The sequence below is a fragment of the Haliotis asinina genome, chromosome 1 (assembly GCF_037392515.1).
Source record: "Haliotis asinina isolate JCU_RB_2024 chromosome 1, JCU_Hal_asi_v2, whole genome shotgun sequence".
NCBI classification, from domain to species: Eukaryota; Metazoa; Mollusca; class Gastropoda; order Lepetellida; family Haliotidae; genus Haliotis; species Haliotis asinina.
In genome coordinates this window covers 76,490,408-76,514,309 of record NC_090280.1, presented here as the reverse complement: position 1 = coordinate 76,514,309, position 23,902 = coordinate 76,490,408, and the positions used below count along the sequence as shown (strand labels likewise).

Sequence of the window (23,902 nt, the reverse complement as noted above, 5' to 3'; positions counted from 1 at the left end):
AAGGGGAAAGGACACAATCATCTCTCATCAAGGGATATGACACCTATTGTTAGGGGGTATGGCACACCTATTGTTAAGGGATATGACCCATCTATTGTTGAGGGATATAACCCATCTATTGTTAAGGGATATAACCCATCTATTGTTAAGGGATATAACCCATATGTTGTTGCGGGATACGACACCTATTGTTAAGGGATATGATCTATCTATTGTTAAGGGATAGAACCCATCTATTGTTGAGGAATACGACATATCTATTTTAATGTTAAGGGATATAACATATCTATTGTTAAGGGATATGACCGATCTATTGTTAAGGGATATAACCAATCTATTGTTAAGGGATATAACCTATCTATTGTAGAGGGATATGACACATCTATTGTTAGGGAATATGACTTTATTAGGGAATTGACATACCAGTTGCAAGGGGACATGACACACCTATTGTTGGGGAATATGGGATTGTTAGGGACTTGACATATCAGTTGCAAAGGGGACATGACACCTATTGTTAAGGGACATGACCCATCTGTTGTCAGGGGATGTGAAGTATTGTCATGATGTTTGACAAACCCAGTTTCCTGGAGATTTTGACGCACCTTCCAGTTGCAAGGCATATTGTTTCAATGCTTATGAAGTTTACTTTTAGAAAAGAATCCCCAATCAGATGTTATTTCAACTCCCTCATATTGCTGCAGTAGTTATTTGTAAGTACTAAATGACCATCGTGCAAATATCCATGTGCAGATTCTAAATGATCCACATGCATGTTCTAAATGTTCTGTAACACAAAACCAGTGTAGCTTTTTTTAACCAGTGTTTGCAGATTGACCTACAGTGTCTCAATTTGAAGATTGTTTTTCTTTGATTAGAAAATTATTGTCATGGATAATATAAATTAAATTTACTGAAAGTCATATTCAGGGTCCGATCAGCTGTTGTGCAACCAGACTGTCCTCAGCAAGTAATACCAGTGTTGTGATTACTGTTGCTTGTATCATTGATTCCTAGCTTTCCTTTCATAAGAACATGTAGGACTTCTTGGATGCTTTGCATGTTTGAAATCAAGACACAGGTTTGATTTGGCCAACCCAGATGAATAAACATCAGCAAGGCTTTGAAGACATCAAACCGAAAACATTGGAGTGCCAATATCGGTTGGAAATCCAATCAATCTCACTGGCATCGCAGAACCCCATTCTCATAACTGTCTGCAGTGATTCTCCCATTTATCTGTGTATCGACTTCGGACGGATGCAGAACCCTTGGGTCAGGAGCAGTTACTTATGCAAAATGAACCAATCAGGGAATAGAATAACCAACACCATCGGCACAAATTGTATTTGCTGCAGGTCAGAGGTAGTGACCTTGATGTAAATCGCCCCTGGTGACCTTGGCAAGAAGTGTTGAATCAATGGCAGCCCCAGTCAAGCTGAATGTCTGGATGTGAATATTGAGCTCAGCTAAGTCTCATCATGGCCACACGGGAACACTGGAGAGTTATTTTTAGCCTCGAAACTGTGTAATTGTCAGGCTTATAATATATATGATAACACAACATTGATTCTGCCACTGTGGTAGTAGATTTCAAAGTGTTTGAAGGGCTGGTCGATGGAGGCAATATCTCTCGAGTAAAGATTTAAACACCCACATGAAACCTTCCGGAATAGTCGGTTGTTTAACTGAATAAATACTGAGGGTAGAGTAACCCAATGGCACAGTGTTATATGTCAACATATAAAGGACTTAATGTGTCCTGTTGGATGTGAAGCTGGCATCATTGACAGACACCATTCACTTTAGGCCTCCTGTTTATCTGGATTCAAAGTCTCTGCTTTGCATTACTGAAGTATGTCTTATCATCTTTTGAAAAGAAACTGAATGACACAAAGTTGAACCTTAAGTTGAATTCTGGTTTGGGGATGAGGATGCAGTGATGTCTTTTGTGCCAGTCCACAATATTTCATTTACATCCTGATGTACAGTCAGAAGTCTGGAAGTGGAGAAAGTCATTGAAGGCAGGAAACAGTAATGTGCATGCGAGTGTTTTATGACAATGATAGGTCTGGAAAACTCACTTGTCAAAGGTACACAAAGTCTATGGTCTAGACTGCCAGTTGTCCAATTTCCCGTTTTGTGGAAGCTGTAAGGAGTGGGTGATGGCTGACTTTGTGTGCAGGCGATTAGGTGCCTGAGTCTGAAAGTTTGAATCCCTCACCCCAACAAGTACCTTAATGTGTACTTGACTGAGTCAGTGTAATCCCAAATAAACCATATGGCACAAAAATTGGCCTGTACTGTCTACAGTATTACTGAGGGATACAGGCCTGGCTGCAGTTTTGGACAAGTAGGGCTGCTATGTCATTGGCTTGCCTGCAGTGCACCTCACATCCATGGCTGGTGTTTACACGGACTGACCCTGACTGTGTTGAAAAAGATAAAGTCGCCATATACAGTGGAACATGTGTAATCTTGAAATAACATGTTCTTGTCTTGGTCTTGTTCTAAATGCCGTTGTATAATTATACACCAAGGTATTAACTCTGCAGTCAGTGTTTTTCAAAATGGGTCCCATTTCACAAAGCTCTCCCTCTGTTGTGTGTATGACATATGCAAATATGCTAATGTCTGTTTCAGAAAGGTAGTCCCTTCATTGTGTGTATGACATATGCTAATAAGCTGATGTTTGTTTCAGGATGGAAGTCCCTTCATTGTGTGTATGACATATGCTAATAAGCTGATGTTTGTTTCAGGATGGAAGTCCCTTCATTGTGTGTATGACATATGCTAATAAGCTGATGTTTGTTTCAGGATGGAAGTCCCTTCATTGTGTGTATGACATATGCTAATAAGCTGATGTTTGTTTCAGGATGGAAGTCCCTTCATTGTGTGTATGACATATGCTAATAAGCTGATGTTTGTTTCAGGATGGAAGTCCCTTCATTGTGTGTATGACATATGCTAATAAGCTGATGTTTGTTTCAGGATGGAAGTCCCTTCATTGTGTGTATGACATATGCTAATAAGCTGATGTTTGTTTCAGGATGGAAGTCCCTTCATTGTGTGTATGACATATGCTAATAAGCTGATGTTTGTTTCAGGATGGAAGTCCCTTCATTGTGTGTATGACATATGCATTTCAAACGCCGGAGAAGTTGTGCTTCATCCTGGATTTGATGAATGGAGGGGACTTGCACTACCATCTGTCCCAACATGGCGTCTTCACAGAGAAAGAAGTACGCTTCTATGCCACAGAGGTCATTCTTGGCCTGGAACACATGCACAGTCGCTTTGTGGTGTATCGAGATCTCAAGGTGAGCAGGAAGTTGAAGCTTTGTTAATGTCGCTGCCACTTGCTTTTGTGTTAAAAAGTGGACATGATCTTGTTGCTTATGCACAGATGTGCTCTCATTCTTAGAGAAATCCCTGCTCTTGTGGTAAGAAAACAGATATGCTCTTGTGTTTGGAGAGTGACCATGGTCCTTTTGTAAGAAAACAGACATGCTCTTGTGGTAAGAAAAACAAACATGCGCTTGTGTTTAGAGAATAACCATAGTCCTTGTGTAGGAGAAGAGCCATGCTCTTGTGGTAGGAGAATAGCCATGTTCTTGTGGTAAGAGAATAGCCATGCTCTTGTATTCAAGAGATGTAGACTACATTAGTGTCTTGATCAAGAGACACACCCTTGCTTCTGCAGGGCTCTCTTTGATTTCATATCACCCAGATTATGTCCCTAGGGGTGAAGGCACCGCTCTTGCCATGATGAGTTTCAACACACTTGTATATAATCATATATCTCCATTGCTTTCTGAATTTCCCCACATTATACTTAGATTCAGTGGTCTGAAGTGCAGTATTAACCCACATTCAGCCCAGCTCATCCCTCACCAGACACCCTTGTATTTAAGCTTTGTGGATGTGCAAGCGCAGGAACCATAAGCCAAGTTCCAGTTTTCACCAGGGTTATAAACATCTGAGACCTGCATCACTTCAGGCTTTCCTTTCAATGATTTCACTGACATTTCATTCCCCAGTATATTGTGATGCTATGTGATAACTGAAAATGTGTTTAATGGAGCATTAATCCAACCCCAACCCCACTCACTCACTCAAGAACTGGTATACTGTTTGTAACAGCCCCATAATGTTAGTCCTATAGCACCAGTGGAATGTATATCACTTGCTGTTGTGCTGCATTGTACAAATGTCCTCAGTTGGTGCTCATGCATTCAAACACTGATTTACCGTCTCCAACAGTTACAAGCTGAAGGATGCCATGATAAGAAAGCGATATGCCCCTCCAGAGAACCCTTTTCAGTCATTTGGCAGGTTGTAAGTTGATATCATAGCAGAGTGGAAATCTCTTATAATATTGAATTAAAAGCCATTACCTTTCTTTGCAGCCGGCAAACATACTCCTTGATGAAAATGGACATGTACGAATCTCAGATCTCGGGTTGGCATGTGATTTCTCCAAGAAAAAGCCACATGCCAGTGTGTAAGTATGTCTGGAATCATCTGCCTAGACAGCACCAGTGAGCAGACTAGCCAAGGGTCAGGGATCAGGCTGTACATTAATGTTCCCCAAGTCTGTCTTATCTTCAGTAGCCTTCCTTGACATGGGAATGGCAATTGCCTTGCCAGGGATGGGGAGATGATCACAAGGGGGGTGCAAGAAGAAGAATTTTTAATTCAGGGGTCAGGATGTAGGTCCAGAATGTTTTACACTCCCTCAAAATATTCTGTCTTCTTTGAAAGGACACCAAGCAATTGGTTATTTTAAACAGATTTCATATTTATGAATTATTTTTCACTTGAGAAACCTTGGGCAGAATTATTTGTTAGCTGTTTCGTTTTGTGAAACTAATTTCATTTGAAGAACATTCACAATACAGAATTTTATACTGTATCATTATGTCTGATGTTTCAACAGATTGAATTTGATTATTTGTGTCTAAAAACATCTGTTACCTTTATAGAACTGAAAAGTGATTATTAGTATACTGTAAATCACGCAATTTTTGCGTCATGAAATTTTTGCGAGTGGCGACCAACAGACGTTTTTACGTCACGATATTTTTGTGACTTGTCTAATTCTCAAAACATAGTTTAGTTTGACAGTTTCAAAGCATACTTGCATCAGAAACTTTTATCTGAAGTAAATCCAATCACATATTAAAGTTTGCCGCTAATCTTGAACACCATTCAGTGGAGTACTTTCGCATGTATGCAATCAGTGATGTTTTCCTAAAAACAACAATTGCTGCATAGGCTAGATAAGCTTAAAACAGTTCAATGGGATTAAATTAAATGTAATGACTCTAATAAATTGGCACTGATGAAGGACCAGGTTAGTCAGTGTCAGGGAAGCTGTTGATCTCCAGATAAGTGTCATGAAACCTATCCATGCCCGTTGGAAGGTCTCGGCCTTTCAAACAGTCTCTAAGAAATGTGTGTTGTGTGGTTGGCGCCTGTCTGGACTATCGGAGGCATTGATGGAGTAACTTTGTTCAGATGTGACACTTGAGTACGAGTCATGCTATCAATTAGTCACTCTTCGCGTTGTTGTCATTGCTTAAAATATGTATTGTCTAGATCTATTGTTAATTATATGAACTGGTGAATAATAAAGCGAAGATACGACAGGTTGTTTGCTGATTATTCATTGCATTCTACCAGCAAACTGCGTCATGATATTTTTGCGAGCGCAAGTCATTCGCAATTTTCGCAAAAAATGTCATGCTCGCAAAAATTTAATGATTTACAGTATATGTTGTATCCAAGCCAGTCATTTAAACCCAAATATAAGGGGAAGTATTATTAAGTGGATGTAATAATGTTGGACTGTTGTACAGTTTCGATTTCCACAGAGTAGTGTTTGGTGATACGACCATCGTAGTTCACATACTAGGTGACAATAGTTGTAGTGCTGTTAGTGACTTGTAGAACCTTGGTTAGGTATTCACAGCACTGTGGGACTTGACTATCGCAGTGTGTCTTGTTAATCAACCTCTAATTGGGAAGTCATTAATATGTAAACTGCAGCATCAATCATCAGCTAGTTAGATGTAACAATGATGGATGGGTGTTGTCGAAAACCTTTCAAGGGAAATGAATCTCATGTCACTTGTACAGCTTTAAGGCCTATGTGATGACAGATTTGACCAAGGTGGATGGATAAATAGAACAACATGGACACTGAGTCACAGTGTCAAAGTAACAGTAGTAGGATCTTTCCTTCTTAATTCACACTAGTTTACTGGCATGTGACTAGTATATTGTGCTAGGGACAAGGGAAAATACAATTGCAGATCGAAATTAAAACTGAATAAGGTGGAATATGTAATCCTTGTAACTATTTCTGCCTTAATTGAGCAGACCTGTGAAGGTCCGGGGTAGAAAAGGAGACTGTGCTTGTCGTAAGAGGTGACTAACGGGATCGGGTGGTCAGGCTCGCTGACTTAGTTGACAAATGTCATTGGTTCCCAACTGCACAGATCGATGCTCATGTTGTTGATCACTGGATTGTTTGGTCCAGACTCGATTATTTACAGACCGCCGCCATGTAGCTGGAATATTGCTGAGCAGGGTGTTAAACTCACTCACTCACTCATTCACTCACTGTAGCAGAAAATGGCCCCACAGATCTGTTCCTATGAGGTGGGTCAGATGGCCACACTTTGTTGCCAGGCTGACAGTGTGATACTGAACTCTGAATACTGTTTATCCACTACTGTTTAACTACTTTTCATGGCTGAGACTAGACTATTTACAGTTGGCCATGACAAAAGTATAATATTGCTGTCTGAAGCATAAACAAACATTGAGTCACTCTATGCCAGATTCATCATTCTTTCAGTCCAGTTCTTGAGTGGTGTGAAACTTGTTTCAATGAAAGTAGCCCTCCATCGGGGGAAGTGTGCACAGCAGTGGCACAGGTATTCAACGAGGAAGGAAATTAGGAAATCTGAAGGAGGATATTTGCATCAACTTTATTGATCTGTCTAGACAATAAATCAGTGTTGAAAGTCGTGAGCTATTAGACATCATGCAAAGCACACAAGTTAGCTGTTACAGCATTTTTCAAAACCCTAATCTGGACAGCAGCTAATCGGAATCCTGAACGAACAACCTTCTCTGGTGGTGACTTCATGACTGATATCATAGTTTTAAATCGGGATATGCGTTTTTGGTCACAAGTAACAAAAGCTGCTAGTTGACCGCGGTAATGATTTTCATTATAATTTACTACATAGTTCCTGATTGATAACTGGCGTTTCAGGCCATATGAACATGAGAATGTGCAGAAAATGCTTGCTCAGATGCACAGTGCACTTGCTTGTGTGTCATCTTCTTGAATGTCAGTTTGATAGCAAGAGTAGAATAAACTTCTGTTTCTGTTGTTTGAACATCAATGCACATGCAAATTTGAGGGATCACACGGATGTGACATCCATGGACAGAAAAGCTACTCTGTGAAGTGTGCTTAGGAATATATGGTCTTCCAATTGGATGTGTTTTTTCTGCGCACTGCCCATTTTTCTTTTGGAATGTCAGTGATAACAGTTAGTAATGACAAATTGAAAAGCAGAATGAAAACTTGACAAGTATCAAATGCACGATTCACTGCCATTCAGTGAGAAGTAAGCAGCTGGCTGCTTTGTGTTGTTCAGGCAGCTATCACATATAGGACACCCATCATTGAGACCCAGTTCTGGATATAGATACAGTGTGTGTATATCTGAAAGGTTAACTGTCAGATAGTCGTAATGGTGTTAGATACTGATGGCATTACAACACTATGGCAAAGTGACATGGACTTGAAAGTTGTCATGCTGTGGGAATAACATGGAACCAGGCCTGGTTTGGAGGAAAGTTGAAACGCTGTCATTTGCCTGCAAAATTGTAAAATGTTATTGTGTGTTCCAAGCCTAGGACATGCCTTTGTATTTTTCAAAACAAAGATACATGGCTCCATGTTACTCAAACATTCGTGGCTCCTCACCAGTGTTTGCACTACTTTAATTTGCCAGTTAGCCATCAGGGCTGCTGCCACCTACAGGCTATAAAATCGACATTTTGTTGAAGTCAAACCAATCGAAACAAAGTAGACTTTGTCACAGTAATGTAATGTCACAGTTTCTACAAAATCAATTAGCGAAGCCTGTGGCCCAAAGAGAAGGTATTATTTGTTAAAGATGCGTGTTGACAATCCTTTGCACAAAGCACTGAAATAATAGGAAGTGAAATTGTAAGTATTGCAACATGATAGATAATGGATCATTCCCAAACAATATGAATGAAAAAACTTAAGGGAAAGATTCCAATTGAAAAATGAGACAGATGTTTTACTGAAGGCCTTAACGGCCTGCTAATATTTGAAACTGTCGACCTAATAACAACCGGCACCGGGCCAATTATTTCAAACGCTGCTCCTCATTGTATATCTTGTATGTCAGTGTTACTCACATATACATGGCTCCTTATTGCACATGCCTACCCACTGTAAGTATGTTGTAGCAGTGGTACACACAGATTCATGGCTCCATGTTGCACAAACTTTCATGGCTCCTCTCTATAAGTATCTTGTATCTCAGTGATACACAAAAGTACATGGCTTCCTGTTACACAAACTTTCGTGGCTCCTCACCATAAATATTTTGTATTGTGTTACACACAGATACTTGGCTCCATTTTACATGTGGTACATTGCTCCTGAATATATATCTTGTATCAGTGGTACACACAGATTTATGGTGCCCTGTTGCACAAACTTTCATGGATCCTCACCATAAGTATCTGGTTTCAGTGTTACACACCGGTACATGGCTCCACATTGCTCAGATGTCCATTTCTCCTCACCATAAGTATCTTGTTTCATTGGTACATGCGGGTTCATGGCTCCACGTTGCTCAGATGTCCATGTCTCCTCACCATAAGTATCTTGTTTCAGTGGTACACACGGGTACATGGCTCCTGAGGTGTTGCACAAGGGAACTGCATATGATTCCAGCGCTGACTGGTTCTCCTTCGGCTGCATGCTCTACAAGTTACTCAAGGGGTAGGTGCCGCCCAACATCAGAGATATATCAATAATGAGGACAACATGTCTCCATACTGTCAACCACTGGTTTAATGTGTTGTAAATTTTCATGTTATATTCTTTATTTAGAGTTAGATTTTGTCAGTTGTTCGACACTGCACTTAGCAGTATTCCAGCTATGTGGCAGTTTTCTGTAAATAATCAAGTGTGGATTAGACAGTCCAGGAGTTCACATCAAAAGCATTGTTCTACACAGATGATAACATGTGTCAGCCAAATAATCAAACCTGACCAACAAGCATGCAATTGAATATTGACTCCCCAAACTGCTGTGAAATAATGTGTTCTATTTCTTTCAGACACAGCCCCTTCAGACAACACAAGACCAAAGACAAACATGAGATTGACCGTATGACAATGACCATGGTTTGTGATGAAAAAGACATTACATAACAATAAGACAAAAACCCAAATCCTAACACACATCACAGTGTTGAATTCAAGCACACTTTCAAATCATGACAAGTTTGACAATCTATGTTAAATTGTACTCCACTGCATCCATATATTTATATCCATAGAATGAAATGTCTTAGGACCTGACTTAGTATCTGAAATCACAACATCAAGTATTATTTATGTCAGCATTCTTTCAGAGGACCAGCTGTAAGTTCTGGCCTTATGTGATATCATCTGCCCCTGTATTTGTAGAATGTGGAACTCCCTGACTCCATGTCTCCGGAGATGAAGAGTGTGCTCGAGGGCTTGCTGAAGCGAGATGTTGAAGAGAGACTTGGATGTCGAGGACGTGGGTATGTGATTTTCTGTTTAAGACTAGCAGAATTTACCCATGCCTGTAAAAGTGTAAACTTTTAGATTCGATGGTTACCCTAGATTGTGTATTGGCTAGTCTCCAAGGTTGAGGATTTGATGGTCACTCTAGATTGTGTATTGGATGGTCTCCAAGGTTGAGGATTGGATGGCAACTATGTCAGCCATGTATAGATATCAGTTTCATTGTGGCCCATGGTAGCATGATTGCCAAGAGCCTGAAAATTTTGTAGAAAAGTGGATTTGGTTTTAGAGTGAATACACAGGTTATTTTCTTCACATGCCTTATTGGTGCAATACGTGTAAGGCTCTGTTCACACAAGGCACAATGAGACAACATGTAGCTGAATGCGAAACCCAGATCACTCACTCAGTACATAGTCAAGTACCATGTAATAAGCATGAAGAAGATATGGCGTATGACCGTCATAAGGGAGGTAACTCTTGCATGACTGTTCAGCATTAGTATAACCACTCCAGGCAAGATGCTGCATGAGAACTGTTTATCTGAAATGGGTTGCAGGGAATATGATCCATGATTAATATGAAGATACATTTGTCATGGATACATTTGTTGTCTTGCAGGGCTCAAGAGGTCAAGGAACATCCATTCTTCAAGGGAATTGACTGGACCCAGGTATATCTGCAGAAGTACCCACCACCCCTCATTCCCCCTAAAGGAGAGGTCAACGCTGCAGATGCATTTGACATTGGATCCTTTGATGAAGAGGACACCAAAGGCATCAAGGTAAGATGCATACTCGTCTATGATAGTGATTGAGGGGGTTAGTTGAGTTTAACACAGTACAGTGTTGTTACTACATGTGGAAGGGTCCCAGGAGTGTCTGAATTTTGTTCAGCTATGCATGCTTTTGGTGAGTGCTGATTTATAGGATTGGATCATCAGACATACTGACATGACACAAATATTTCTATATTTTAGGGGTTCACCGAACAGGTGAACATCTCTGAAATTCATCACTTTGGGCTGTCATCATCATTAAAGCTAATATTGATCACAATGCATCTTCAGTGTCTCAGTAATTTCTGAATGTAATATGAATTCATTATTCGTTTTTGTTGGGTCTTTTTATTCAGACCATATTCTTTTTGGTAGCTGACTACATTGAAAGGATGCTTTTGAGATCAGTAGAATATAGTTTAGATTGTATAGTTTTCTGAACCATGCATACATATTAGCTAAGGTTAGGGTGTGAAGACCTGGGATGTTATGAATATTTAATGGGAATATGAAATGATGTTGAGTTTATAATGAGTTTTGATTGAATGTCACATTGTGTAGTGATCCCCAAAGAACAGATGTCACCTTGACGTTTTTAGCTGACGGAAGCTGACCAGGGCCTCTACCAGAATTTCCCGTTGGTCGTATCTGAGCGCTGGCAACAGGAAGTGGCAGAGACTGTGTTTGACGCCATCAATGGGGACACAGACAAGATTGAGCAGAAGAGGAAACAGAAACCGAAGATTGATGACATTGATGCTGGTAAGGAGACTAGTTTGATCAGTGAAGTCTTGTAACAGTCATTAATAGTAATACTATTGGATATTCGTGTAAGCTCTTGAATGTGTATGTCTGTGATTGTCCATCTGTCTACGTGAGTCCCACGGGCAGGATGTTGGTGGAAGGTAATTGTGTATCTGAAGAAGTACCATTGAAGCTCGAGGCTAGTAGAAACTACTTATGTTGAAGGAAGTTTGAGGGAAGCTGTATTGCCTATGCATCTGAGTGAGCAACCCTTTTTTAACAGGCCCGACAGACTGTATTGTGGAGGGTGAGGTTCTCAAACTAGGAGGCCCATTTCTGCAGACTTGGCAGAAGAAGCACCTGAAGCTCTATCCAAACAGACTTGAGTTCTATCACAAAAATCGGGACAGTCAAGTGGTCCGTAGCAAAGGAGTAGAGGTTAGTAGTTAGTAGACGCAGTGTACCTAGCTTCATTGAGAAGCACACTGGATTATGTCATAATGCTATGCAACTGGAGTTTGGCAGCTGGTGAACTTGAGTTGTGTACAAACCGTTATAAACTTAGAGCTCAACATGCTTCAGTTGTGTGGTGGTATGGGATACTATTTGTATGACAACTTCTCAAAGTCTCACTTCAGAATATCCCATTCAAATGTTGTGTAGTATATGCATAACATTATTGGATGATATTACAGCAAAACCCACCTTCCTGAGAAAGGTGGGCCATTCTGAAGAAATAACACATTGGATTTAATGTCAGAGGGTATGGAGATTACTAAGGGCGCCACTATTTTTTTTAAATGAAACATATTGTTAAGAGACCTTAATGCACCTCAAGGCCAGGCCAAATATGTTTACAGACATGCTCATTTTCCACAATTGTGTTCTAAACAATGTGTACTTGGCTTTTGTTCAGAGTGATGGTACTTTTTGCTTGTGTTGCAGCTTGTGTCGATGTTCGACATCAAGGAAGTGTACCCTGACTTTCAGAAACTGAACAAAACTGAGAACTGTATTGTGATGCAGCTGAAAAATGACCAGAAGATCATAATTACCTCACCAGTGAGTAATTGTCTGTCCCCTGTTCATATTTTGATTCAGCTTGAATGGTGGTGACTTTGATAGCATAAAACAACATTCCTTGATGCCATTAAATAGACACAAATAATGTTCTCATACATTTCGGTTAACCAGTGTTTTTTCTTGAACTTGAGACAGAAAATCATAATCAGATTTCTACTTTTACTGCTGTTGCGTTCAGTTAGCTGTTAGGTTTGCATATGTAAATGTGACAAAAATATTTTCACTGTTTCAACCTTGGAACTGATGTGATAAGGCAATATTTGGAATCATTGGATTGTTGATAAGCTAAAGGGTATGTAGATAATACCTAATTAGCGATTTTGCCAAAAATATTTGTGCATGGGCAACTCATATGAATATGGATAAATATTATGAATTGAAGAATATTATTTGTGCAATTGGTAATAAATAAGTGTGTAGTGAACGGGATGACAGTGAATGATCAGTGATATCTTTGGTGTTCAGGACCGTGTGCTGATTACCCAGTGGAAGGATGAGATCATCACTGCATACAAGACCTCTGCTCAAATCATGGCCACGATGAACAAGAAAGCAAGCAAGCTGTACGGCTCGGATCTCGTGAACAGCCCAAGTAATGAGAACTTACGCGCACCACTTGAACATCGGAACAGCAACGGAAGCTAGAGGGCAGTGGCCATACATTTTCGCTATCATACTGATTTTAGTAGCAGTTTTTACATCCTGGTACTTCAGTGACATGTAGATGAGGCATTATGGGATATATTTCATCATGTGACTTGAGACATTTCATTATACATTGTAGACCCATCAGGCATAATGTCAAATCATTAAATGGACAGTCAAGTCTTGAATTCGTGGAACATTCTCCACAGGTGTCTGCTTGGAGAAAGAGACTTTTTCTCTTGAGTCTTATCAACCAGACAGGCGATACAGACTTCTTATTCCCTGCTGTATGAAATCCCAGGATATATGGGAGGTCAAGGTCGCATGGATGGCCTTTGGCCTTCTCAAGCATCTGTTGTACAGACCTGTGACAAAAAGTGGTAATATCATTCGAAATAGTTGGAGTATCCAGAAAATAAGATCGGAAACTGGATATACAGAAGAGCAGACATTTCTTATGTTCTGTATGGGAACAGACATGTGTTACTGGATACAGTACTAGAGGAACACCACGAATCATCAGACACAGATGTACCAGTGGATGGACATGAAGACAAATCTGATTATTTCCAATCATGTCATAATATATGTAGTAATCATCACTTGTTCACACGTAAGTTATCCTGTCCCTGTTGACATAGCTACCTGTGTACTGTGTCAAGGCATGAGGTCAAGGTCATATTTGTCAAGGTTAAGATCAGTGCATATGTAGGAATAATCATACATATGAATATCAAATGTTGAGGCAAGTAGCAGCCCTCCCTTTCTGTCGATGTATGTATGGACATATGTACAAGATAATATGTAGGAGGATGAGGCATCCTCTTTCTCTCCCAGTGTATACACCTATACCAGACTCAGCTTTTCATTCGGAGGATTCCTCTTCGTTTGTATCATGGTTACCACTGTGTAAAGACACATGTTGAGAAGGAAACTCTCTTCCTGTCATGTGCCGTATGTTGCCCTCAACTCCCAATCCATCATAAGTAAGCCTACATGGGATGCATTCTAAGTCTTTCACAACTTCCCAACTTGTAGCGTACGTATGTACGTTATCCGTCTTGTGACCGTCTTTTGAGCTGTGTTCTAAATGTTTACGCCAGTGACGACGTCATGGCTAGTCATCTTGATATGTGTTCAATGGTACACAATAAGATTACGTTTTCATATTTTACCGTGGTGATTCTAGTGTTATATGAAGTTTAGGATTTCTTAAGAGTATTACAGCTTATTGTTACATGTTGTTCTGGATGGGGCTGGACCCACTTTACTCTTTGACAATTTCACTCTGTCCTCTTTGTGCACAATATGGTTGGTACACTTAAGTTAGCTCCCCTTATTCTGGTGTAATGTCTGCCTGCTTGGTGCTGTTTAAATGCAACTTTTTTTCATTTACATCAACAAGGAATGATTCATTTGGGAACACTTTGAATTTCAGAAATATTGATCTCTTACTTCTTATGACTTTTTTCAAGTTGGCATGTTCTGTTGACTTGAGTCATTTGAATGATACTTTTCAATAGTTGTGCTTTGTACATAACAATGTCTGACCATGTGGATAATAATGTTACTTTTCATATATCTTTTGAACACATAGCCTAATACTGGGATTTTATTCCTCATGTTTTGGTTGATGGTTAAAATGAAAGACACATTGTTGCTACAGTATCCAAGCTCCCTTACCAGGTGAACTATATAGAACAGACTATACATCATCACACTGTAGTGATCTGTTCATTCACTCAACACTCCACCACTGTCAGCAGGAACATCTGTGAGGGTGTTGTCGAGACACAATTAATGATTCCTGAATACGTAAAGAAGAAAAGGTTCAGGCCATTGTGCATGTGCTTTGTACTCTGGACCAGTGGCTGCTTATTTGTATTTAGAGGAGAGATTGGATGATAATAACCTTACTCCAAGCAATTTGCTTTTTAGGGATTTCTTCTGCAGATGTTTGTTTTTGTGATTCCTTTGGCTGATGCTTGTTGGGGGTTTCTTCTGCAGATGTTTTTTGGTAAATTCCTTTGGGAGCTTCTTGTCAGGAATCTCTTGTGCAGATGCTTGTTTAGGATTCTTTTGTCTTATGTGTTTTGGAGGACTCATGCTTATTTGGGATTCTTAAGGCAGGTGCATGTGAGGGATTCCAATAGCAAATGATTGTTTGAGGTTCATTCTGATTCCAGAAAAGCTCTTACCCACTAGGAGTGGCAGCTTTATAAACTCACTCTCCAATTTTATAGTAAGGGTCTTGCTTCAACTAACCAACAAACAAGCTTAGTCAAGTTTTTATTACCCTAGGATACATACTTATATTGTTTGCATAGACCTCTGTACCCACCCAATATATCTGTCATGCCTATGTAGATAACATAGCCAGCATTTGCTGACCCCTCCACCTTTAGATCTACACACAGGTACTTTGCCTTGGTCAATGATTTTTAGGATGTTATTCTGCAAAAACCAAAGAATAGAGACATTATACTCATGGAAGACAAGCAAGTCTGCTGGCAGACCACAGATAATGTCTGTACAAAAGTACACAGGATGATAGCATTGTCTAGGTAAATTAAAGTCCTATTAACTAGCACACATGCATTCATTAACAGAATGAGTGGTAAGTCATTGTACACACAGTAAGTTCAAAGTAGAACTGGCTTGTTATACACCCACTTTGAACTTAGTGTCAGTATCACCATTTATGACTCTAAATGCATTATAGAGAAGCTTTATACAGCCACACAAACCTGGAGGAGTGGGCTGAACATTTTATAATGAATTGCAGAACACACAATTTTTCTGATTAAGGATTGTTTTAGCAGTGGGAAAATCACATGTTAACAAACAGGAACATCAGAGATCCAATATTTATAAGTGGATAGAAGCAATCCTTTAGGTTTCGCCAGGAAGTTGTTCCAGTCACTGTTACTAAACACCATAATTCAAGGAACCAAATAATTCTAGACATGTCCTCAATGCAGTGAATACGTTTTGAGGAAAACTGTTTTTTCACTATTGATATTCTTCAATGATATTCCACCAAGTGCGGAGCTCCAGATAAATTTTCAAGCAATTAGGTATTTACTCCCATGTATGTATGAGTAATTGCATGTTTTGAAGAGTAACTAGCATTTTTCATACTCCCACTAGGTAAAAGAATTGAGTACTTTTATGCAGTTTCTTATCTTTACTGGGTACCTAACCTAAATATATAAATATAAATGCATCTCAATAGACTAAAGGTTTTTAGTAATTTTTATATTGCCAAACATTTGGCAGTCATTTCTATACACTCAACATGGAAGTCAGGTGACTATTAGAGTAAACCCTGGACAGTGACAATGGCTGCAATAGTGTATGTATATATAGGCATCGCCCACCATTTGTTTATGCTGTTGTAGAATTTGAGCGCCAATTCAAATCATACTCATGCCAGTTTAATTAAATAAGTCAATTATGCAAGGTATTATAGACCTATTGTGTCTTTCGTGATTCTTGTGCATTTTTGGCACTAAAGTTTTGTAGTTAATTCAGTAAATGTGATTTTTATTGAGTAACATATGCAAATACAAGCCTTATCTGGAGCTCTGCAAGTGTGAATGTTACCTTTATCAAGTACACTTGAGGTACATAACAGTGGAAATGTTTGCATAACAGGTAATATGTTGTTGTAGGACACTTAAAAAAGTCAGTCACATTTCATTATTATATGTTTGTGATGTAGGCTGGTGTTAGATTCAGAATATTTCTTTAGTGTCTGCACATCATGTTTTCTTGTATGCCTGGCACCTGTTCTCCAGTCATTGACAATGATTGCCTCTTTACTTGTGGACAAGACAAGTCTATTGCTGGGTTGCTGCTGACCAGGGTTTGATTACATCTCGCTGTAATTGCACCTTAAAGTTTGAACATTTGAACCATATTCAAAACAAGAACAATTCAAGATGGTGTTCTAAAATTGTAGAAAATGTTTGCCAGGTATAAATATGCCTCCTGCCTTTTATGGTTGGAACTGCTGCAGCTCTTCAGCTGTTAGAATAGGTAGTATCTGCAGAATATGTTGTATTGCCAGGTTTAATATTGGTGAATGGTCGATACCTTAATAAATTAAGTTTTGGTTTCATGATTGACTCAAGTCCTTGTGAAGTACCAGTATTTGTTCATTAAGAAATATGAAGACTCACCATTTTGGGATTGACCAAATTTGAAATTATGTAGTATTGAAGGAAAGTTGTCATAGCAATACACCTGTATGACTCTTGCTTATACTCTGTAGATCTGTAGGTAAGGGATGAGCACTGTAATAAAGGACAGTTTTCATACCTATCAGCTGTTCAACTTGAGGTTTCTGACAAAGGTCACTGGCCAACCTTATCAACAAACTGATGTCAAGGTGACATCACCTTGACTGACCTCAAAGGTCATATGTGATTAGCAGGTTGAAGCCTTCATCAAGTTCATTAGCTTACATGAGTAAGAGGGGAGAGATGAAGATGTACCAAAGGATGTTGGGATGCCCAGCATGGACACAACTGTCATGCCCGTAAAGTCATAATACAGTATTTTAACTCAGTCCTGCCGACCCCATACTTTTACTCCATGTTACTGTTATACACACCTGTGGGAGGGATCATCTCAAAACAGCGCATGCTTGTTTCATCAAATATGTCTTAACTTTTGTGTGGAAATCAAGGGTGGCTTTTCATGATTTAGTTCCTGATCGTAAAATTCCCTGGGCAAACCTTGAGGTTTTGAGATGACCCCATTTGTTGTTTTGTTTATTTTAATAGAATATTATATATTTAGTGCTTGAATGTGAGGTCTTTGCACCCTAATTTTTAATATGGCAACTCCTTTCCATATGCCTCTGTTTACAAATTAATGTGACACTGAATCGTTTGGGGAATAGTCTCAGAAATATTTTTCGGTTGAGCTGTTCCTTTCCAGAACGAGGGATATGTTGATAGTTGTGCTGGAGATATTTGGATTTGACGTCCCTTTTTGACAGACGAGTGATTTCACAAATGGTCCCTTGATGGTCAAAATTTAGAGTCGAGACAAATCCACATGGTTGAAATTCTGATGACCACACACAAGCAATGACAACCTTATTCTCATGAAGATCAACAATGATGTTCATCACATATTCAAGCCAAAACTTGTTTTATCTGGCGTATGGCACTGGATAATACTGGTCTAGACCAGTTCATAGCTTCTCTACATCAGCATATAATTGTGAAGTTGAAGGTCTTCTGTTTTATTGTTGCCATGACAACCAAACCATTGCACCAAAAGTATGTTTTACTAGTCAGTCTTGTCCTATTCTCTTTCATGTTGAATGAAGAACTGGAGGCCTTCAGCCTTTTAGTTACTTTAAGAAGTATTCAGTGCTCCACAGAGTCCTCAAATAATCACTGAAACTTCTTTTGTGTATTTGACAATATGGTGATAGTGTTCTTCAATATGCAACTGCATAATATTGTTGTTGAAATCCATTTGATTTTTTTGAGAACTGTTTCCCATCCTTGTTATGTTACAATTTTACAAACTACCTTTGTCTTATACTTTTCAGGTACGTGTTTGTGTGTACTGTGCTTCTGTGGCTAAGTGTCTGGTCCGACATATCATCACATTTCAGTCACTGTGTGTGGTATTCACCAAATTGTTTCCAAGGCCTCTCCAACCTTGGGCGTGTACATTGCTCAATTAGGTTATTATAATTATTATTATATTCTTCTGTTAATAGCTGCAACATAGTGAGGTGGCAAAGTCTGGAAAATATATGAATCTTTAATCTTCTCCATGGGGGGAAATAGCACACATGATTGTGTAATGCATTTTACTGTGTAAAGATCAATCCCTGATGTGTGAGAATATTGAGGCCATTTTGAATTCCTGATAAGGTTGTCAAATGTAACAACACTACGGATCAAACTGTATCGTTCATGGCTGAAAATACCTGGGGGTCAATTGAAATTGTATCTTTTAGATTGTCATGAGAAATGCTTTGTTATTTGTAACCACTTTTATGGGAAGAAAACATATGTTCCCTTACAATAATCAATATAATCATTTTGTTTGCTCATCAAGATGTACAATATTTGATTTCAGCTGCCCTTGGACTTGCAGGTTGCCATGCAAACATATCCCTTAAATATTTATTTGAAATAACCAGTCAAAGACACTATTCATTTGAATATTGACAATTTTTATGTCAATAACTCACTTTCCTTTGTAACGTATTTTTAAGGACAAATCTGAGTGTTATGATCTTGTTGCTAAGCATCAAGGAACATTTTGGAAGGTGATATCATGCTTCTAGTCATTATGATATCATTGCATCACCTAGCAACCAGACTAATCCTTCTCCAAGCAACGAGCCGTATTAATGAACATTGTATGGTTAGTTTTGTACAGAGTGGGTAGACATAAATAAGTGCATGTATGACTTAATATATGCTTCATATGCTCCAGAAACTTCCCTGATGTGAGGCTGTCTGTGTTGGCAGTGTCTTTATATGTATTGTGATATTTCCCTTTTAATAGAAATAAGTGTCTCTGCATCCACTCTGGTACCACAGATGAAGCTCATGGTTTCACTACTAGGCATAAAATGACAACCACTTAACACTGTAGTGTTATGATTATGAGGGTAGCACTAGTTTCACACATACCTAGTGAGAGTGGTAAAAAAATATATTTGGAATTTTTATATTTGGAAAAACATCAGCAACTAGCAGTATTGCTATGGCTATTTTAAGCACCTCCTCTGTTGCTGAAATGATTAGAGACTCTACTTTTGAATATTTTTTTATACATTGCCACTTTGTTGTTATAATTGGCTTTTCTTGAAAACTCGTCAGAGGATTTGTGAACAAATTTTACTGGAGGCTGGTTATGTCACTACAGTAATTTTACATGAATATACGAGCAAAACCTGCCTTTAAGAAGGTGTTTGGTTTTTAGCAGTGGTCCTGCAGTATCATGGCAGGGAATATGGGAAACTCACTTCCCCCTTTGTTTCCATGAGGGAACCACTGCCAGAGAAATAGACCATGCGGCTATTACTATGATTTGCAGATACACCTACAAATGTATTTATCCTGTCAGTTAGAGGGTCAAAATTTGTTCACCTGACTAAAAATTGCCAGCTTTGTTACAAAGAGTCTCTTCTTTGCACATGAAAAGCCAATTCCCTCCAGATGTTTGTCTGTTGTGATAACAAAGTGGAGGTGTCCATCTCACTACTCTCAATGCAAGATATTTGTGTTGGAATACAAGACTTCTAGTAATAGACCTACAAGTGTTCAGAAAAAGTCTCAGCTCAATAGGTGTTTGGGATGGCCATATCTGAAATGTAACGTCAAGTGTTAATCCTATGCCCTCTGTGTTGCCTATATAGGACTATGCCTTAAAACGTAGCTTTCCAGTTTTCTTTCTCTGTGTTGAACAGAGAAGATATTTATCAAATTGATGTGCTGTTCCATGGTTTAATGTCAGCGTTAAATCAAGAGCAGTACAAGAGAAGTTGAAGGCTGTACACATTTATCAATATTTATTTTGTAAATGTACCGTCAATTTGATTCAGTGAAATGATTCAGCAGTGTAAATTTGATTCAGTGAAATGATCCTTAACTTTCAAAGCTCAGTAAATATATATAGCAAATATATAATGTTTCTTTTACAAGGATTCAAGTACTTTCTGTCACTTAAATTGAAAATTGTCTCATTTTGTTCTTATTGGATCGAGTATTTTCATTCATGGAAAAGAAAGTTTAATTGAAATTTGTCTCAATTTATATCAGGTGCTACTGAACTCACCCAACTTACAGTCAGTCAGTTTCCAATTCTGGAATGCTCTCCTGATGTTGAAGGATGTACATTTGTGATTGTGCAATATGTTTCACATTTTTTTGTCACATAAGTTATATGTAGGCTGGGAACTAGTTTATCTTTGCCATTGCCATATCTGATTAATTTCAATGTTTTAGATGTTGTAAATCTTATGAATATTTATTGTTGCGATGAAACACTGCTAAAATCACTATTTTGTACTAACAAAGGTTTAACTTGCCAAAGCTAAGGTTTAATTGTCTATGAAGTATTTTTGCAACTGATAGTGCAAGAAGACTAAACAAATCGATAAGAGGATGATCGAGATGCAAGAATACTGCCTCTATCAGTGATGTAGTTACACTTTTCATCTTCAAAATGTGCTAGTCGTGTTAATGAATAGAGACAGACGATCATGTATTGAATGTGAAACAAAATCTCATCAATTTTCTTTCATGTAGATTTGTTGAATTTAAGGTTAAGCTTTTATAACAAATTTTATTTTAGCAGCTGTATGTCTACCTATTCTAGGAGTAATGTCTAGAAATACTTGAGTCATTTTCATTGTGTATTTATGACTGTATACATCTGGGCTGCTGGCCAAATGTAGCCAGACTTTGTACTATATTCTTCTATTTAATGCTTATGTCCGATGTGTGATATTGTTTATATGCTATGAGTGGACTTTCTTAGCCATTTTACAAAATCTGTCATGACGCAGACCATTTTTAACTGTATATGTGTGGAAAATTAAGACATGCCAATATTTGTAATTATTTGTACATGAAAAGCTAGGCCACTGTATGTATATAAAGCAAAGAAAATCTCTGTGTTATTACGAAGAATCTCATTCTTTGATAAATTATTATGATTTGATGCACAGTCATTTCAGGATCAGGTCACTCAGGGGAGACAACTGTGTAATAAGTTCTCCCACGTGTCGTTTCAGTATTAGAGTGACGTCCCTTGAGGCACACTCAGTACTGTTGGTACCTGAAATGTCTGTGCAAACCCTTGCTTCAGTTTGTGTGAATTTCACCTTTTACATATTGTGATGGCATTTTGCAGGTGGCTCTCCACACACAACTGAAGGTCGTAATAAACGAAAATTTCTGACATCGAACTTGTCTTGTTGTCATGTCTCAGAATGAGGTGTAAGTCTGAGTCTGTGGAAGTAACCAATATGGACAGGTTGGTTCCACTGGTAAGCTCTGCATCCTTTTGTGGCCTGCATCTATCTGAAGAGGAGTGCTGAAGATCTCATTCCGACATCAACTGCCGCAAAGGAAATCAACTCGCCTCCTGGAACTGCTCTCAAGCTATAAAACTTGACTCACAAACCTTGCCCCCAATAGACTGCACATTATTATTATGAATACTTTGTATTATTTTATTTATTTTGTTTTTCGTAACATGCAGAATTTCAAGCTTTATTTATTTATTTGTTTGTTTGTTTGTTTGTTTGTTTGTTTGTTTGTTTCAGTGGGGTGGGGGAGATGATTACAATTCTGATATAACTTATCAACTGGGATTTAGGTTATGGATATAGGACCCCAATGTGTGACTTCCCCCAGAGGCGCTTTATGTACCTGCAAGTAAGGCACAGGGCCACAGTAGACTGACTGCATGTCAGTCTCTCGACTGGGTGTTCTAGAACAGTACAGTGGAAGCTGTTGTCACTGGCATAAAATCTCAGTCCAGTGCGTGGCTTGTACATTTATTATCAACTCTACAATCCGTCACATTGTCCACACAAGATTAATTCTTCAGTCCCAATGAGTGCCGGTTTAGACAGCTTCCACTGTATTTACAAACCTCCATCTTATGCCGAGACAGTTGTGTAGTGCAAAATGTGCTCAACATACCGAAATGGTTTTCATTTCTCCAGCAGAATGTGTATTGTCTGAGCAACAATTATGTGTGTATATTTATACTGGGATTCAATAATATGTCTTAGCTAATGGTAAAAGATGCATGTAAACCATGAATTATGCTAAGAAAGCTGCACACATCTATATTGGTAACTTTCTTTCATTTATTACCTGAATACAAGGGGGTTCCCCACAAGATTTGCTTACTTGTTCTATAATTTCGTTTGATTTGTTTTTGGCTCTACTCCCAAAGCAACACCTATTGGAGGATTGAATAAGAAAGTCTTTAAAACTGAAGATTATAAAATAAAGCTACATCAACACGGTTTTGTTGTTGATTAATGCTTACAGCCTTAACATGAAGCTATTGGTGACCATCTTCGTTGTGAACCGTTAAAACAATACAAAAAATCCCTGCAGAGACTTGGGGTGAAAGAACGTGTGAAAACACTAGGTGGCGGTCAGACTCGGGGACTAACAAGTTATGTGGCGTACAGCGGTCATAAAATCTCCCTGCCACACTGCAGGTGTGTATTACCAGGGATAATCTACAATCTGTATAATTAAAGTCTCCTTGATACTACCTACAGCACATTCACACCAATCATTTTGTTTGTTTATCTGGACACTCAGATATATATCGACTTAAAAACAACACAGTGTAATAGTCGAAGCCAGCAATTGACATTAACATTTCACATTTGTTTTTAGCCAGAACAAGTCATTTTCAAAATAAAATGGACACACGAGAGAAGCAAAGGGGCTGTTTATTTATTTATTTATTTATTTATTTATTTATTTATTTATTTATTTATTTATTTATTTATTTATTTATTTATTTATTTATTTATTTATTTATTTAACCTCTGAGGAAGGATGTCTGTGATGAGCCAACTTACTAAATACGACGCATTACGACCGCATTTTCATTGTTCTCAAACCTCCTGGTAAATTCGGCGTCTAAAGGGGCGCCTTTGAAGCTGATAGATGTCCGCAATTACACCGATTAAAATTGAAGTTATTGAGGACTATTTCATTTGATCAGACTAGCGTGATGGTTTATTACATTTAAGGTGAATCCCCCTCTTTAGAAGGAACGATTAC

General features: G+C 38.6%; 1 protein-coding gene across 1 annotated transcript in view; it reads left to right on the top strand.

Moving 5' to 3' along the window:
• Positions 1-14,120, top strand: part of LOC137297353 (G protein-coupled receptor kinase 3-like) — a 109,773-nt gene extending 95,653 nt beyond the window's left edge. Inside the window, exons 10-19 of the mRNA XM_067829365.1 lie at positions 3,108-3,320; positions 4,410-4,504; positions 8,960-9,067; positions 9,409-9,475; positions 9,761-9,861; positions 10,466-10,628; positions 11,222-11,384; positions 11,650-11,804; positions 12,312-12,428; positions 12,915-14,120. Coding sequence (XP_067685466.1) covers positions 3,108-3,320; positions 4,410-4,504; positions 8,960-9,067; positions 9,409-9,475; positions 9,761-9,861; positions 10,466-10,628; positions 11,222-11,384; positions 11,650-11,804; positions 12,312-12,428; positions 12,915-13,094 — 1,362 coding nt within the window. The 3' untranslated portion in view covers positions 13,095-14,120. The remainder of the gene's footprint in view (positions 1-3,107; positions 3,321-4,409; positions 4,505-8,959; positions 9,068-9,408; positions 9,476-9,760; positions 9,862-10,465; positions 10,629-11,221; positions 11,385-11,649; positions 11,805-12,311; positions 12,429-12,914) is intronic.
• The last annotated feature ends 9,782 nt before the right edge of the window (positions 14,121-23,902 follow it).